Source organism: Hypanus sabinus, chromosome 13 (genome assembly GCF_030144855.1).
Source record: "Hypanus sabinus isolate sHypSab1 chromosome 13, sHypSab1.hap1, whole genome shotgun sequence".
Lineage (NCBI taxonomy): Eukaryota > Metazoa > Chordata > Chondrichthyes > Myliobatiformes > Dasyatidae > Hypanus > Hypanus sabinus.
The window spans coordinates 11,143,893-11,161,944 of record NC_082718.1 but is presented as its reverse complement, the minus strand read 5'-3'; the positions used below and the strand labels follow the sequence as shown (position 1 = coordinate 11,161,944).

At 42.2% G+C, this 18,052-nt stretch overlaps 1 protein-coding gene across 1 annotated transcript in view; it reads right to left on the bottom strand.

Annotated features, from left to right (window-relative positions):
* Positions 1–18,052, bottom strand: part of LOC132403630 (uncharacterized) — a 108,556-nt gene that overhangs the window by 44,039 nt on the left and 46,465 nt on the right. The window contains exon 5 of the mRNA XM_059987108.1: positions 8,882–8,968. Within this exon, the coding sequence (XP_059843091.1) occupies positions 8,882–8,968 (87 nt within the window). The remainder of the gene's footprint in view (positions 1–8,881; positions 8,969–18,052) is intronic.

Sequence of the window (18,052 nt, the reverse complement as noted above, 5' to 3'; positions counted from 1 at the left end):
AGCTTTGTTCATTTGAGTGACTGCTAAATTTAGGCCATTGCAAGAGAAATGGAAAATACTTAAAACACTTTGCTTTAATCTTTTTTTGAAATGAGAGGGCATGTTGTGATGTTATTTCTTACAGGCAACAAAGTCATGTCAGCAACCATCCAAAACTGAGGACTGTTAAATGAGATTGGTCATTTTTCAGATCACTACTTGTGATCAAGGTAGGATATACACTGGTTTATTCTATGTAGATTAACGTACCACTTGTGTGACCTTTGTTCTTGCAAAGCAGCAGTTGCTTGGTGAAGATAAATCCCAAACACCCAGGGAGCTCTCAATGTGGGCAGAACGAGTCTGGGCAGGAGGTTGGGCTCCTGTGTAGGCTATACAAGGTAAACCCAGTATCTCAGTTCCAAATAGGTCAGGCAGGTATAACCAAGGAACAGCACTTAGTCAAAAGTACATTTAAAAGCAGATACGTCAGCAAAAAAGGTGAGAACTGTTTGAAATACATAATCTACTAGTCAACACTGAAATGGAAGATATGATTGGAAAAGAAAGGGGCTGAGAAGTGTTTTCTTTATTTATTTTTGACTGTTGTTGTAATCTCTAAGGAATTTTCTGTCCTCAGTGGACTTTCACAGAATGTATTAGCTCCTCTACAGCCCAAGCAGCATGAGAGCTGGCAGGCGCAGTTGGAGAAGAGGTGCAAGGACAATGCTGCCTCATGTGTACTGTGTGGGAAACACATTCAGAATCAGGATCCAGCTGGCCTACAGCCACAGGAACTAACTAGGACTTCATAACTAGTAGATGGAACAACATGTTACACTTGTAGCATCAGAGGCAAACACAATGCACTGACACTGCAACAGAGTGCCATGGGTGACACCTTCCAGGCATGAGTTTACATATGAAAATATTTTACAAACCTTGTTGTATCATTGATTTATACTAAAGCTCTTCTCCCACAGTGTAATTGGGTAGATCATATTGTTGTCTTTTTAGAAATGGCTATACCTTAATTTTTGGAGGATAGATAAGTACCTTTAACAGTAAACGCATGAAAAACCATTGGTCTGACAGTTATATTCACTCCTACACACTCAGCTTCAATATACCAATGGTAGAATCTCTCACGTGCTTAACGATTCATTAGACACATCTCTTCCCCCAAACTTCAAGCTAAAGTTGGCACAGAATTTCATACACAGCCATTACAAATAAAATTATGCATTAGATTGCTTTTTACTGTGTGGCCTACTCAAAACATATTAATTTACTGCATTCAATAATGTTTCATATTTCTCGCACTAACATAATAGGAATTGATTTGCATGGGACAACACAATTACATACTGTTATGAATGTGCAGCAACTCTGAAGGGCCGAAGGGTACAAAGTCGCCCCCCTCCTTTTTGAGAATCGCAAGATTGTTATTAATTCAGGTCTGGGACCCAGGAAATGAGAGAGAGACACGCAGAATCCACAAGGTTTGGAATGTGTCCTGGCCTCAGTGAAACAAAATCACTGATAACGGCTATTGTCTCCTGGAGACGGAATTGTGTATTGAGTACTGTACTATTCATTGAAGCCCCTCGGGGACGACCAGAGTGGGCTGGTTGAGGGATTGCATCATCCCAATCTGATTGACATCTGAGACCCCGTGAGTAAGGATAAAAGAGGGTCTGGGGAACAACCCCTTTAGATGCACCAGGAGAAACGCTAGAAATCCCGTGACAGCGTTTAATAGCGACAGCCAGTGGGGACTTGTGTGTCCTCCCTTGCCAGGGTGGCAGGCTCACCACGGAAGAATGGCTTAGCTAGAGGAGAGGCCACAAGTGAACGGCCACACCAACGAGACTCCGAAGGATCGAAATCATAAAAGGAAAGCCGGCAAGTTTTTCTCCCAAATCCCTCTCTCCCTCCAACCATTGCAACCCAGCGGTCCCCAAAGGCTGCAGCCTGCATGAACTGAGTGAACTTTATATTTCCATCAGACAATACATTATCCCCTAGACAACGATAGAGCTTATTTCTTATTGATTATTATTATACCCGCACTTTTAGATTTAGTATTGACGACGTATATTATCTGTATATTTGCATTGATATTATTTCTGTGTATTTTTACTAATAAATACTGTTAAAAATCATATCATCAGACTTCAACAGAGGTCTCCATCTTTGCTGGTAAGTGACCCAGTTACAGGGTTCGTAACAACATGGGGGCTCGTCCAGGATTTGATACCAAATTGGAGGGACAGTGAATCGGGCTTTTAAGTCCAAACGTGGGTTTGGTTGCGCGGGTAACCAGATGGGAAACCAGCAAAGATGGACGTAGACGGGTTCATAGAAAACCCAACTCTGGAAGCGCTAGAGTCTGCCACAAAGTCAGACTTGATAAATATTGCGAAAGGACTAAACCTCACAGAGGTGAGGTTGTCGATGAAAAAGCAGGAGGTGCGGAGGGCCATAACTCAGTATTATATTGTGAAGAATGTGTTTTCGGCTGAGGTATTGGAAAATATCCCTGAAAAGGCACCAGCTAGTGGGACAGCTCAGTTAGAGTTGGAGAAATTAAGGTTGGAATATGAAAGTAAGTTAAAACAGCTGGAAGCAGCTGAAAAAGAGAAGGAAAGAGCTGAAAAGGAGAGGGAAAGAACTGAGAACCAAAGGGGAGAAGGAGAAACAGAGGCAACGTGATGTAGACATACAGAAATTAAGGTAAGAGCGAAGAGCTCAAGGGCCAGACCGAGAGGAGAGATTTAATGTTAGTAGGTTTAGGTTAGTAACTCCGTTCGAGGAGACGGATGTTGATAGTTATTTCTTGCATTTTGAAAAGGTGGCAGTGAATCAGAAGTGGCCCAGAGAGCAGTGGGTGGCGTTGTTACAAAGTGTATTTAAAGGGAAGGCACAACGGGCATTTGCGGCGTTGTCCATGGAGGAGGAAGAGGCGGAGAATTATGACAAAGTAAAAGAGGCCATTCTCCGGACCTACAAATTGGTACCTGAAGCGTATAGACAAAAGTTCAGAAATTTAAAGAAAGGGTGGAATCAGACATATACTGAGTTTGCCTATGAGAAGGGTGTGCTCTTGGATTGTTGGTGTACAGCAGAAACAGTAGAAGAGGATTTTTTGCATCTCAGGAAGTTAATTATGATTGAGGAATTTAAAGGTTGTGTTTCGGAGGATATCCGGATGTATTTGAATGAGAAGCCGAATAAGTCCATCTCAGAATTTGCTAGGTTCGCAGATGAATATGCCCTAACCCACAAGACAAAGTTTTCCTCGAATAAAAGTTACCAGAGAGACCATGGGAACGATCGAGAAAGCCCGCCGGCTGAGGCAGAGGTCCCACCAGGAGCTAGTGGCAGATTGAGGAGGAGAAGCAAGACGGCCAGAGATTTCCGGGCTTGACCTGTTTTAATTGTGGAAAGGGGAGACGTATTGCATCTAGGTGCTTTGCTCCAAGGAAGTAGACAGGAAAATGGAAAGCCGCAGTCCCTATAGGATGTGCTGTGGTAATCAGTAAATCAACAAGAGAGCCCCAGGCAGACAGAGTATGAGAAGGGTCTGAGAATTGTATGTCAAACAGAACCATGTCTGTGAGAGAGGGAGATCCACCAGTTCCCGTGCGGATCTGGAGAGACACGGGAGCTGAACTATCATTGATTAGCAGTAAGGTACTGGATTTTGGTCGCAAGATGGGAATGGTAGCTGTGAAAGGAATAGGAAAAGGGACCGAAACGGTGCCCTTGCATAGGATCATTATGAATTGTGAGCTGGTATCTGGGCCAGTTGAAATGGGGGTGTGATCAGAATTCCCGAGAACTGACGCGGACGTCCTTCTGGGTAATGATTTAGCCGGTGGTAAGGTTTGGTCAGCAATGAAGCTGACGAGACAGCCTGTAAGTGTTGAGGTCCCGCCCCTAGATTCCAAGATCTATCCTGCATGCGCGATCACTCGCAGCATGTCGAGAAAGGCAGCTGAGAATGAGAGCAGTTTAAATCCGGCCAGTATCGACTTGGCTGAGACGTTTTTACCGACCCTGTACCACAAGGGTTTAGAGGGTGGTAAAACGAAGAGTAGTAAAGTGAAAGAGAGTAAGGGAGAGGAGGTAGACCTGCCCTTAGTGAGGAGAAAAGTTCTAGAGGCACGAAATAAAGATGAGAAACAGATAAAAGGTCCAGGGTTGGACATGGATGATCTGTCTGGTTTGGCAGAACTGTTTGAAGAAGTTGAAAATTCTAACGGTGTTCCCGATAATGAAGTGAGGGCAGTACTAGATTAAAAGGGCACCCTTACCTTGAAGAAGTCTGCTGGGTTGGCAGATGAGGTTGTTTCAGCCCACGGGGTTGAGTTTATTCTGGAAGGGAGTTGCCCAGAGAGTAGCTGGGAGGATCAGGGGAATTTAGAATTTGAACAGGGTACGGGTGTTGAAAGCCTGGAAGAGGCAAATGTCCCATTTGAGGGTGTCCAAGATGTGGATACACGTGGTACTGAACCTAGTAATGGAGCTCAGAAAAAGTCTGAGGTATTTGATTCAGTTGAAAAGGAATGCAGTCCTTGTGGGTCAGATGGACTTGGTTCAGTGAAGAAAGGGTTAACCTTGGTAATAGTGGGAAGTGAGAGTTCCCAGGTGTTTGTGCTCAAAGGTGTGTTAAAAGTTAGTGAGGAGATAACGGGTGGTGAGGTGAATATTATTATTGAAGGAAAAGGGAAAAGTGTAGTTTCCAAATCGAATGAAGAAATTTAAAGTTTGGATTGATGTCAGACGCAGCAACCAGGCTAGAGACAATGGCTTGTTACTGCGGTGCCTGTGGATCAATTACAGGTTGAGTTGGAAGGTAAAGGGGCCCCACACGCTATTGTTATTCCAGAGTGTGGTGCGAAACCGCAAAATTCGAAATGCTGTTTGAACAAAGAGGGATCGCTGGCATTGAGAACTAATCGCCTGAAGGGTCCTGAAAAGAAAACTAGCAACTTGCATAAAATTAAAGAAATATGTGGAAATTCGGAAAATGGTCTAAGTTTGGAACACATTGTTGATAAAATAATTCCTATGAAAGGAGCGGGCGAAAGCCTATTTTGCCAGGGTGCACAAGCTCACCACGTGGGAATTAACCGGAAAAGAGGTGGAGTTAATGGGACGCCATTTTTAAATAGCAGAAGCCGGTTTTAAGGGATTTTGACAAAGCATGTGAATAATAAAGACAACCCCCATGGAAGCTTGACTGTTAAGTTTGAAAGTAACATAAAGATTAGTATTTTGCATGAACTTTTGTAGTATACACGTAAGCTAAGATCACAACTCTTTGGTTTTTGTTTGCTGAAGGAAAGAAAATAAAGAAATAAAAATAGGTGGTTATTAAATTGAAGTCTGATGCTACAAGACTTTAGTAAGGTACAAGATGTTAAGATATTAAAGGAAGTGACAATGTAATCGTTAACTGTTTAGATGCTGAATGGAATGTATAACTGTATTACTCTGTAGTGAAAAAAAAACTCTTGTATTGCGTTAGATTCTAAAATCCTGTAAGACTCTGTATTACTTCATTTTTATCAATGGTAAAAACGCATTGAAGAAAGGGGATGTTACGACTGTGCCCCAACTCTGAGGGGCCGAAGGGTACAAAGTAGCCCCCCTCCTTTTTGAGAATCGCAAGATCGCTATTAATGTGGGTCTGGGACCCAGGAAATGTGAGAGAGACACACAAAATCCACAACGGGTTTGGAATGTCCTGGCCCCTCAGCAATACATAGCCACGGAAAATGGCCATCGTCTCTTGGAGACGGAATTGTGTATTGAGTACTGTACTATTTATTTGAAGCCCTCAGGGAATGACCAAAGTGGGCTGGTTGAGGGATGGCATCATTCCAACCTGATTGACATCTGAGACCCCATGAGTAAGGATAAAAGAAGGTCTGGGGAACAACCCCTTTAGACGCACTAGGAGAAACACTAGAAATCTCATGACAGTGATTAATAGCGACAGCCAGTGGAGGGCCCACGTGTGTCCTTTCCCGTTGCCCGGGATTGAGGCCTTACCACAGAAGACAGCTTAGCTAATGAAGAGATCACCACCGACGACATTTCGAAGGATCGACATCATAAAAAGGAAAAACGGGCAAGTTCTAAAACTCCGTCTCTCTCTCTAACCAAAAGCTGCAGCCTGAATGAACTGATGTTTATATTTCCTTCGGACAATACATTATCCCCTAGACAATGATAGAGCTATTTCTTATTGATTATTATTATACCCGTGCTTTTAGATTTAGTTTTGATGACGTATATTATCTGTATGTTTGCACTGATATTATTTTTGTGTATTTTTATCAATAAATACTGTAAAAAATAGTACCATCAGACTTCAACGGACCTCTCTATCTTTGCTGGTAGGTGACCCAGTTACGGGGTACGTAACACTAGTAATTGAAATTCTAACCCTGGGGGAAAGATTCTGACTGTCTAGCCTACCTACGCCTCTCAGAATGTTATAAACCTATCAGATCCCCCTCAGTCTCCAATGCACCAGAAAAAGTTTTTTCAAGTTCTCCTTATACCTCCAAACAATCTGGAATATCATAAATGCAGATTAAGATTCTGTTTGTGATACTACTACTTAAAGTATATTTATAGATGTATTTGGCAATTGAACAATCATGTGAGTCCTGCTGGTCATTGTAGATAAATGTCACAATGCTACTTGAACAACAAACATATTGATGCATTGCTCTTAAGTCAAAGACATGCTAACCCTGCCTCTCTGAAGCCTTTTCAAGCTGTTTCTGCTGGCATATGCCATTTGCTGCATTGCAGAGAAATATGGAGATAAAAGGGATTGAAGATGCTATATCCTGGAGAAATACACAGATTGTTTGTAGCTTGTTGAGAAACAGCTCAACTGATGAAGAGACGAACCTCCCATTGTTGGTCACTGCAAATTCAGTATGCACATCTGGAAGGGGTATTTGTGTGTGGTTCTCCCCAAAGTGCAAACATTCACTGTAGACGGGCAACACAACATAAAGACAGAAAATAGCGTAACCAGCCAGAAGGGCAGGTAGTTTAAGAAAAGAGAAACATTTAACTTTTCTAATGGAAGATGCTTTCCTAGAACCGGAAAGGAGAGAAATATGTCAGTTTTAAATTGCATTAAGGTGGGGGAGAGATAAGAGGGACAAAGGGACAATCTATGATGGGGTGGGACCCCAGTTGCTACGGGGATAGATTGTGGGTGATGGGTGACGGTTGTAGGTTGTGAGTTTATTCATGAGTTAATGGGAGCAACCAAAAAGAGGGAGAAAATGAACAAAAGATATGAACAGTGTAGAGAGAAAAAAGGTACTGATGAAGCAATGTGAAAAGGTGTGAAATGCAGGGCTGGAGTACATGCCTGGGCAGGATGAATGCCTGGTTGTCTTTCAGATGAGGCATTCCTCCAAGGCCCTGCCTGTCCCCTTATTGAGAAGTTAAAATTTCCACCATGTTCATTGCAAGAACACATCACACTCTACAGCATTTGTCTATTAACCAATCGCTCTAACTCTGTGGTTTGTGGTATGCATAAGCTGTTTCCTGTGATTTATAAGTCACTTCAAAGAAATTATAAACACAAAAAAGAGATTCTGAAGATGCTAGAAATCCAGAGCAACATATACAAAATGCTGAAGGAACTCAGTAGGTCAAACAGCATAGATGGAGAGGAATAACCAGTTTTGGGCCGAGACCCTTCATCGGGCCTTGATAAAGATTCTCAGCCCGAAACATTGTCTCTTTATTCCTCTCCATAGATGCTTTCTGACCTGTTGAGTTCCTCCAACATTTTGTGCATGTTGCATTTTGAAGAAAACTTGATTCTACTTTGGTACATCCTGGAATGGATAGAGCTTAATCTTTTATCCTCTACCAAATCCTTTCAGACTAGCACCATCTATTGGAAAAAGCATGGAAGAAGCTTTGGTAGAATTCTCCATCACTTTGTGGCACAATCATATTTTATTTATTGGTACATTGGCAGCAGATTCAAAGTTAATTTTGAATTGATAAACATTTTTCAAGCTTAATTTTCCAAATTGTTATAGTATTTTACTAAATGTTTCAATATCATTGATGCAGAGTCAATGAGACATAGGAGCAGAATTAGGTCATTTAGCCCATCCAGTCTGGTCCACCATTCCATCGTGGCTGATTTATTATCCCTCTCAACCCCATTCTCCTGCCTTCACCCCTACTAATTAAGAATCTATCAACCTCCACTTAAAATATACTCAATGACTCGGCTTCTACAGCAACCTGTGGCAATGAATTCCAAGCTGTTGATCTTTTAGGTATTTCTACTTTTCCTTCAAGTTTATGAGACAACTCTACTCAAGTCTATTAATAAACCCCACCAAATTTTCTATTAGCAGGAGTGCATATTAATTCATTGTTTCCTGTTTTTCTGCTTCCATAAATCACAGACACTTGAAGGAAACCCAAAAGATGATCTAAATATTGATGTTGGAAAAATGACAGCACATTGGACACTGATGACAAGACTTCAACAGTATGAACAAGTCAACGAGGCAGTCAGCAGAGTTAGTGAATTTGCAAGATGTAAAGAATATAGTAGACCTCATCAAATATATGATGGCTTCTTTGAGGTTCTTAAGTCAGAGAACAAATAAGCAAATGCAAACTGTTTCAGTGGATGGGATAAAAGCATCAAAGGTCATTCTGCTTCAGAGCAAGTCACAAGTCAAATCATGAGATGAAACACAAACATTAAAGGAGCTCCGGGGAGTGCAGTACACGATAAAAGCAAAAGTGCTGAACACTCAGAAAGCAGATATTAGGCTGACTTCCACAGCTTGCAAAGTCAGTGAAGTGGCTTTAGGTAACAAACCTGAAGTGCCATGGATGGTAGGAGTCAATTCCTCAGGGACCTCAGCTGATGAATTGCTTGGTGCTGGTGATTGAGCACCACCTATCCCTGACAATGGCAGGTATAGAAGAAATAAAAATCAGTTAAGCAGCAAGTATTCTTAGGTAGATGTTAATTCATACATACACTCAATTCATCTGAGTACCAAATAAAAGCCTCCTGAGCCAAACTTGCTCAAATAACAGCAGTATTACGGTCTTTCTACACATGTATACTGTAGAGAGCATTTTGAATGGCTGCATCACTGTCACGTATGGGGGTGGGTTCGAAATAAGTTGCAGAAAGCTGTAAAATTAGTCAGCTCCATCATAGGTACTGGCCTCCGTAGTATCCAAGACATCTTCAAGAAGTAATGTCGCAGGAAGGTGGCATTCGTCATTAAGGACCACCACCAGCCAGGATATACCCTCTTCTCATTGTTAACATCTAGAAGGTGTTAAAGAAGCCTGAAGACACACACTCAATGATTCTGGAACAGCTTCTTCCCCCCTTCACCCTCATTCTAAATGGACATTGAACCCATGGATACAACCTCACTACATTTTCCTATATCTGATTTTGCACTATTTTAATGTAACTATTTAATATACATATAGATTTACTGTAATTCAGTTTTTAAAAAATAATTATTGTGTATTGCATTGTTACAGCAGCTGTGAAGCTAACAAATTTCATGACATATGCCAGTGATATTAAACCTGATTCTGATTTCTGAGCAGAAATTCAAGACCCACTCCATTACACAATTCGGGCTAATACTTCAGTGAAATTCCAAGGGAATGCTACATTGTTTAATTTGATATTTTCCACATGAGATAGCACCAGGCTGTTGTATAGTATGAAGAAGGGCTCAGAGTGTCTGTGTTTGATGAGGCACACTAGCTAGTTCATTTGGTGCTCAGTTCATGCCCCAGTGAATTACAGACAACACTGCCATATCAGGGAGTCTGGTGAGAATCCAGGCCCAAGCTCTATGGAACACCAACAAACTTGTTACCATAGGAAAATCTCTGGGAGAGCTAACAAAGAGAACTTTCATTACAACCAGAAATAGAGAGAGAAGGTGGGAGATACAGCCAAAAGTTCAAAGTAAATTTATTATCAAAATATATGTCACTAGATATAACCCTGAGATTCATTTTCTTGCAGGAGTACTCAATATATCCAATAACCATAATAGAACCAATGAAAGACCACACAAACAGGGTGGCAATCTATGTACAAATGACAACAAACTGCGCAAATGCAAAATAAAGAAAAATAATAAATAAATAAGCAATAAATATCAAGAACCTCCTTGAAAGTCATTCCACAAATTGTGGAGCAGTTCAATGATGGGTCAAGTGAAGTTATCCCCTCTAGTTCACAAACCTGATGGTTGAGGGGTAATGCCTATACCTGAACCTGGTGGTGTGAGTCCTGAGACTCCTGCACCTTCTTCCTGTGGCAACAGCAGGAAAGGGGGCATGGCCAGGGTGTTGGGGGTCCTTGATGACAGATGCTGCTTTCCTGTGACAGCGCTCCATGTAGATGTTCTCAACGGTGGGTCAGGCTTTACCCATGATGGGCTGGGCCATATCCACTACATTTTCAAGGATTTTTCTTTCAAAGGAATTGGTGTTTCCATACCAGACCATGATGAAACCAGTCAATATACTTTCCACCTCATATCTATAGAAGTTTGTCGAAGTTTTGGAACTTATGCAGAATCTTCACAAACTTTGAAGTAGAGACATTGCTGTGCTTTCTTCATAATTGCACTTATGTGCTGGGCCCAGAACAGATCCTCTTAAATTATAACACAGAGAAATTAAAAGTTGCTGACTCTCTCCACCTCTGATCTCCCAATAAGAACTGGCTCATGGACCTCCAGTTTCCTCCTCCTGAAGTCAACAATCAGCTTCTTGGTCTTGTTGACATTAAGTAAGGAGTTGTTGTTGTGGCACCACTCAGCCAGATTTTCAATCTCCCTCCTACTTGCTAATTCATAACCACCTTTGATCCAGCTAACGACAGTGGTGTTGTCCGCAAAAGTTATGATGGCATTGCAGCTGTGCTTAGCCTCACAGTCATAAGTATAAAGTGAGTAGAATAGGAAGCTAAATACACAGCCTTGTGGGGCACTTGTACTGATGAAAATTGTGGAGGAGATGTTGTTGCCAATCCGAACTGACTGGGGTCTTTAAGTGAGGAAGTAGAGGATTCCGTTGCACAAGGAGGTATTCAGGCCAAGGCCTTGAAGCTTATTCATTAGTTTTGAGAGGATGTTAGTATTGAATGTCACACTGTAGTCAATAAAGGGCATCCTGACATATGCACCTTTGCTATCCAGATGTTCCAGGACTAAGAGAAGGGCCAATGAAATGGCATTGGCTGTGGACCTACTCTGACAGTAGGCAAATTGGAATGGATCCAAGCCTCTTTTCAGGCAACAGTTCATATGTTTAATCACCAACCTCTGAGAATACTTCATGGCCAAGAATATAAGTGCTACTGGCCAATAAACATCGAAGCAGGTTACCACATTCTTCTTAGGGACCAGTATAATTGAAGCCTACTTAAGCAGGTGGGCACCTCAAACTACTAAACTGAGGAGCTAATGATATCAGTGTACACTTGACCAGTTGATCAGCATTGGTCTGTAGTACTCAGCCAAAGCCATATGTTTTCTATGGGTTCACCCTCCTAAGGGATGCTCTCATGTTGGCCTCAGAGGCTGAAATCAAAGAGTCATCGGGGTTGTTCCTCCATGTTTTGACAGCCAAAGCTGTTCTATAAAGTATGTGACAACCATGCTGTATTCATTCAGCTCCTCTGATAAGTCCTTGAACATGGCCACTCCTCTGCCTCTCACAACCACACCTTTGTTGTCCTCCTCTGGATACTTGCTCTTTTGCCTCTGCCTGTATGCAGGTAGGAGAATTACAGCCAAGTGATCAGATTTCCTGAAATGCATGGAACAGTAGGCATTCCTAATCATAGGAAAGCAGTAGACAAGTCTGTTAGGTCCCCTGGCGCTGCATATTATATGCTGACAGTAATTGGGCAGAGATTTCTTCAAACAAGTTTAAGTGAGGTCCTCAAGTACGATTTGAAATGCGCCAGGATGGGCTGATTTTTGTTTGGCAATGGCAGCACCTTAAGTGCCTGATTAACTTCGGCTTTCGGCAGTATGTAAACTGTGGTCAGGATCATGAAGGAACATTCTCTTGGTAAGCAGAATGGTCGGCTCTTAATCGTTACATGTTCTGGGCTGGGGGAATAACAGTGCAACAAGACCAGGACCACTGTGTCTGAGCACCACAGACAGATTATTATAAAACACAGATGCCCCCACCTTTTGTCTTCTGCAAATCAGCAGTTCAGTCCATCCTCTTCATTGAGAAGCTTTCAGATCTTACCGATGTTTCCAGCATGTCCAGAGTGTCTGTGACACACAACAATTCTTCAATCCCCTCCAATGCAGCAATTTTGCCTTTCGGTCCTCAATCTTGCCTCCAGTGACTGTACACTTGCTAAGAAGCTGCTTGGTAGTAGATCTTTCATTTCTTGGTGTTTCAACCCAGCCATGTTGATGTACCTTTGGCCACTTAAAGTTGCCATATCTGCATGCCTCAGCATTAAGTCCATCAAGACTGTGAAATCTCTAGCTCATTAAGACAGTACAAAAGTATATTGCTTAGTGGGAAATGACAGGCTGCAGATTGTAGTGAAAGCAATTCAGAAGAAGCATATTTAGAAAGTTTTGTATGCAGCCATAACACATTGACACAGTTCACCAGTGCCATTTGGTTCAGCCTAGTTCATCACAGGCAAAGTCCTCCCCACCATTGAGTACAATTATATGGAGCACTGCCGCAAGAAAGACCCTGCTCTCTTCTTGCTGCTACCACTGGGCAAGAGGTAGAGAAGCCTTCGATCACACATCACCAGGTTCATGAACAGTTATTACCCCTCAACCATCAGGTTCCTGAACCAGCATGGGTAACATCATGCACCTCAACATTGAACTGATTCTATGACCTAAAGAATCACTTTTAAGGACTCTTCACAACTTATGTACTCTTTTGCACATTTTTTATTGTCAGTCTTTGTCTTTCTGTAGTTTTTCTTGAGGTAATTGATCGTATTTCTGTCAGATAATGTAAATACCTGTCAGATAATGAATCTCAATCAAAATCAGAATCAGGTTTACTGTCACCAGCATGTGACATGGAATTTGTTAACTTAGCAGCAGCAGTTCAATGCAAGTACATAATATAGAAAAAATAATAATAAATAAGTAATAAGTAGTTTATACAGTATAAGTGTTTTGAAAAGATTAAAATTGTGCAAAAAACAGAAATACTATATAATTTTTAAAAAGTGAGGAAGTGTCCAAGGGTTCAGTGCCCATCTAGGAATCTGATGGCAGAGGGGAAGAAGCTGTTCCTGAATCACTGACTGCGTGCCTTCAGGCTTCTGCACCTCCTACCTAATGAGAAAAGGGCATGCCCTGGGTGCTGGAGATCCTGAATAATGGATGTGTCTTTCTGAGACACAGCTCCCTAAAGATGTCCTTGGTACTTTGTAGGCTAGTACCAAGATGGAGATGACTAAACTTCCAACCCTCTGCAGCTTCTTTCGGTCCTGTTCAGAAGCTCCCCCCCACCCCACTCCCCTACCAGACAATGATGAAACCTGTCAGAATGCTCTCCACGGTACATCTATAGAAATTTTTGAGTGTATTTGTTGACATACCAAATCTCTTCAAACTCCTAATAAAGTATAGCTGCTGTCTTGCCTTCTTTATAACTTCATTTATATGTTGGGACCAGCTTAGATCCTTAGAGATCTTGACACCCTAGAACTTGAAACTACTCACTATCTCCACTTCTGTTCCCTCTATGAGAATTAGTATGTGTTCCTTCATCTTACCCCTTCGGAAGTCCACAATCAGCTCTTTCATCTTACTGATGTTGAGTGCCAGGTTGTTGCTGCGGCACCAGTCCACTAATTGGCTTATCTCACTCTTGTATGTCCTCTCTTCGCCACCTGAGATTCTACCAACAATAGTTGTATCATCAGCAAATTTATGGAGGTATGCCTAGCCACACAGTCACATGTATATAGGGAGTAGAGCAGTGGACTAAGCACACACCCCGAGGTGCACCAGTGTTGATCGTCAGCCAGGGGTATATGTTATCACCAATCCACACAGATTGTGGTCTTCTGGTTAGGAAGTTGAGGATCCAATTTCAGATAGAGGTACAGAGGCCCAGGTTCTGCAACTTCTCAATCAGGATAGTGGGAATAATGGTATTAAATGCTGAACTATAGTCGATGAACATGTGTTGTGTTGTGTTGTGTTGTCCAGGTGGTCTAAAGCCATGTGGAGAGCTATTGAGATTGCATCTGCCATTGACCTATTGTGGTGATAGACAAATTGCAGTGGGTCCAGGTCCTTGCTGAGGCAGGAGTTCAGTCTAAACAACCTCTCAAAGCATTTCATCACTGTAGATGTGAGTGTTACCAGGTGATAGTCAGCTTACATTATTCACATTATTAAGGCAGATCACATTATTCTTCTTAGGAACTGGTATAATTTTTGAAGCAAGTGGGAATTTCTGCCTGTAGCAGTGAGAGGTTGAATATGTTCTTGAATACCCCTGCCAGTCGGTTGGCACAGGTTTTCAGAGCCTTACCAGAGACTCCATCGGGACCTTCCACCTTTCAAGGGTCTTTAAAGACAGCCTAACATTGGCCTCTGAGACAGAGATCACAGGGTTATCAAATGCAGCAGGGATCGTCACAGCTGTAGTTGTGTTCTCCCTTTCAAAGTGGGCATAGAAGGCGTTGAGTTCATCTGGTAGTGAAGCACTGCTGCCAGTCATGCTATTGGGTTTGGCTTTGTAGGAAGTAATGTCTTGCAAGCCCTGCTAGAGTTGTCGTGCATCTGATGTCGCCTCCAACCTCGTTCAAAATTGTACTTTCGCCCTTGAAATATCACACCACAAATCATACCTGGTTTTCTGGTTCAGGCCTGTGTTGCCAGACTGGAATGCCACAGATCTAGCCTTCAGCAGATGATGAACCTCTTGTTTCATCCAGGCTTTTGGTTTAGGAAAATACAGTAAGTTTTTGTAGGCACACACTCAACCACAGAGGTTTTAATGAAGCTGGTAACAACTGCAGCATACTCATCCAGGTTCAAAGATGAATCCCTAAATACAGTCCAGTCCGATTCAAAGCAGCCCTGTAGGCACTCCTGTGCTTCCCTTGTCCGTACCTTCTTGGTCCTCACTACCGGTGCTGCAGTCTTCAGTCTCTGCCTAGACTCAGGGAGTAGAATTACAGCTTAATGATCAGATTTCATGAAGTGAGGGCATGGAACAGCATGGTAGGCATTCTTGAAGGTGGTGTAGCAAAGGCTCAGTGTGTTGCTCCCTCTAGTATTGCAAGTGATCTATCAATGGTAATTGCGTAGTGATTTTTTCAGACTGGCCTGGTTGAAATCTCCCAAAACGGCGGTGAAAGCATTAGGATCCGCTGTTTTGTGCATGTTGATCCCATTGCTTAGACCATCTAAAGCCTGATTGACATTGGCCTGAGATGGAGTGTATACTGCTACCAAAGTGACCCATGAGAACTGCTGTGGTAGGTAAAAAGGACGGCACTTAACTGCTAGATATTCCAGGTCTGGTGAGCAGAATTGGGACAGCACTGATATATTTGTGCACCAAGAAGAGTTGATCATGAGACTTACTTCTCCTCGGCTTTTGAGAGACTCTAGAGATCTATCCTGATGGTGTATAGTAAACCCGGCGATCTGAATCACTGCATCTGGTATGGAAGGGGTTAACCATAATTCTGTGAAACAAAGGACACACGCGGTCTTAATGTCCCTCTGATACAGCACCCTAATTCTGAGATCATCGATTTCATTCACCAGAGACTGCACATTTGCCAGCAAGATAGTTGGTATTGGGAGTTTAAAACCATGTTTCCTTAAACATACTTGTAACCCCATCTGTAGCCACACTTTGGGTGCTTCCATCCACAATGTTTCCATCGGTTTTAAGCAGCGATAGTTCATTTAAATGCAGTAAGACATCTTTGTTGACTGTACTGACCTTGGAAGCAGTTGTGCTTTTTAGCTGTACCAGGCTGAAACCAGAATATTTAATCATATCCATTGAGAGTACTGCTGCTACTTGAGTCGCCCCTATGTGCCCCAGAAGTAAAATCGTATATTTTACCTACTCAAGGTCATATATAGTAACATATATTTCTTTGATAATGGATTTATTTTGAACTTTGTACTTTGGGAGACGGTAGCTATGGTGAACTACATATACCTGTCTGGACATGCCCCCTGCTGACTGCTCCTGTGGCTCCTCCCACAGACCCCTGTATAAAGGCGATTGAGGTCTGAACCCGGCCTCTCTGTCTCCAGGATGTAGTATGGTGGTCAACCACGGCTTGTTCCTTCTTCCAGTCAATAAAAGCCGATATCTCACCTTTACGTCTCTGAGTAGTTATTGATGGTGCATCGGTAGCATCCAGGCAGCCTATTGGATCAATAGGCTATGGCACTGTTTCTTTCTACAAGCTATTAGACTTATAAATTCATATGTCCGTACATTGCAATGGAGTCATAATGCAAAGAGTTTTACTCCCTCACATTGTGGGACTGATGTAAGATTTAAATAAATAAATTCAAATAACACATGAAGCAAGTGCAGTCTGCCAGCCAGACAGCAGCCCTGAGCCCCACATCTCATATCTGACTAGCTGCACCACTGACCCTGGCCCACCCTGGATTTGCCTTCATGGACAGCCTCGATACAACAAGAGCTGTGGGGCCATTCATTCTTGGGGGTGGGGGGTGAGAATGAAGGGCAGGGAGCTGCACCAGCTTCCCAGAGGGAATCCAATCCGCCTGTGGAACGGACAACAAAGAGGGCTACAACAACCTCCGCGGGGTAGTGTGAACGTATCATCAATCACCCCTGTGCAGTTGTGAGGGACAAGCAGAACAGAGGATAAAATGGAAGCTGGAACAATTCAGCTGAAAGGACATAGTACAGAGAGCATTCATTTTTTTACGGGCCCTGAAACTATAAGACCATAATGCATGGGAGCAAAACGGAAACTGGTTATTGTTATGTTTGCATTGAAGAATTGTAAGATATCATGTCAGGAGAGTGAGATTCTCCTGGACTCTCCCTCTCCTGGAGGTTTACTGTGTGAATAAAGACTTTTATATTTCCCAGTTACAGCTACCGTGTGGCTCAATTTTAATCAGTCTCAACGCAGACAAGAGTCCTGATGAAGAGTCTTGGCCCAAAATATTGACCATTTATTCCTCCCCATAGGTGCTGCCCGACCTGCTGAGCTCCCCTAGCATTTTGTGTGTGTTACACAGATATCAACTCAGCCAGAGATAATAAGATCTATAATTATGCAGCATTAAGGTCATAGGAAAAATAACAACTATTAAGATAGATAGGAGAGATTCTACAGGTGCTAGGAATCCAGAGCCACACACACAAAATGCCAGAGGAACTCATCAGGTCAGGCAGCATCTATGGAGAGGAATAAACAGTCACTGTTTTAGGCTGAGACCCTTCACCAACACTAATGATCTAAATAGTGATATAAGCACTTGTTTGATGATTCTTTACTGCACGTTACAAGAGTAATTTGAGTCGATGGAAAGTAAATGTAACACATTTTGGAGGAACAGGCAAACCTACATCAACATTTCATAAATTTCTCACATCAAACTTATTGCCAGAGATCAATAACTATTCATCATAATCTAATTATTGTATCAAGTGACTACGGGGTGTGGTAAGCTGAAGGATTTAGGCCATAAAATATTTTCACATTGTGTCATGACATAGAAGAAGGCCACACATTATATAAGTAGCTGTGATTCTAGAAATTGCAATTCAGTCTCAGTGAAGCAGATTTTTGCATATGGTCAAATAAAGCATTGACAAACTGTAAGTGGTAAACTGCAAAATCACTCAGTGACCATTGCTGTCTTTGTCATCAGAGTTCAGATTTGAAAAAAGAATTAAATCTTCAGACTATTAATTTTCATTTTGTACAATTCTGAAATTGTGTGCACAGTTGTAGAGCAAA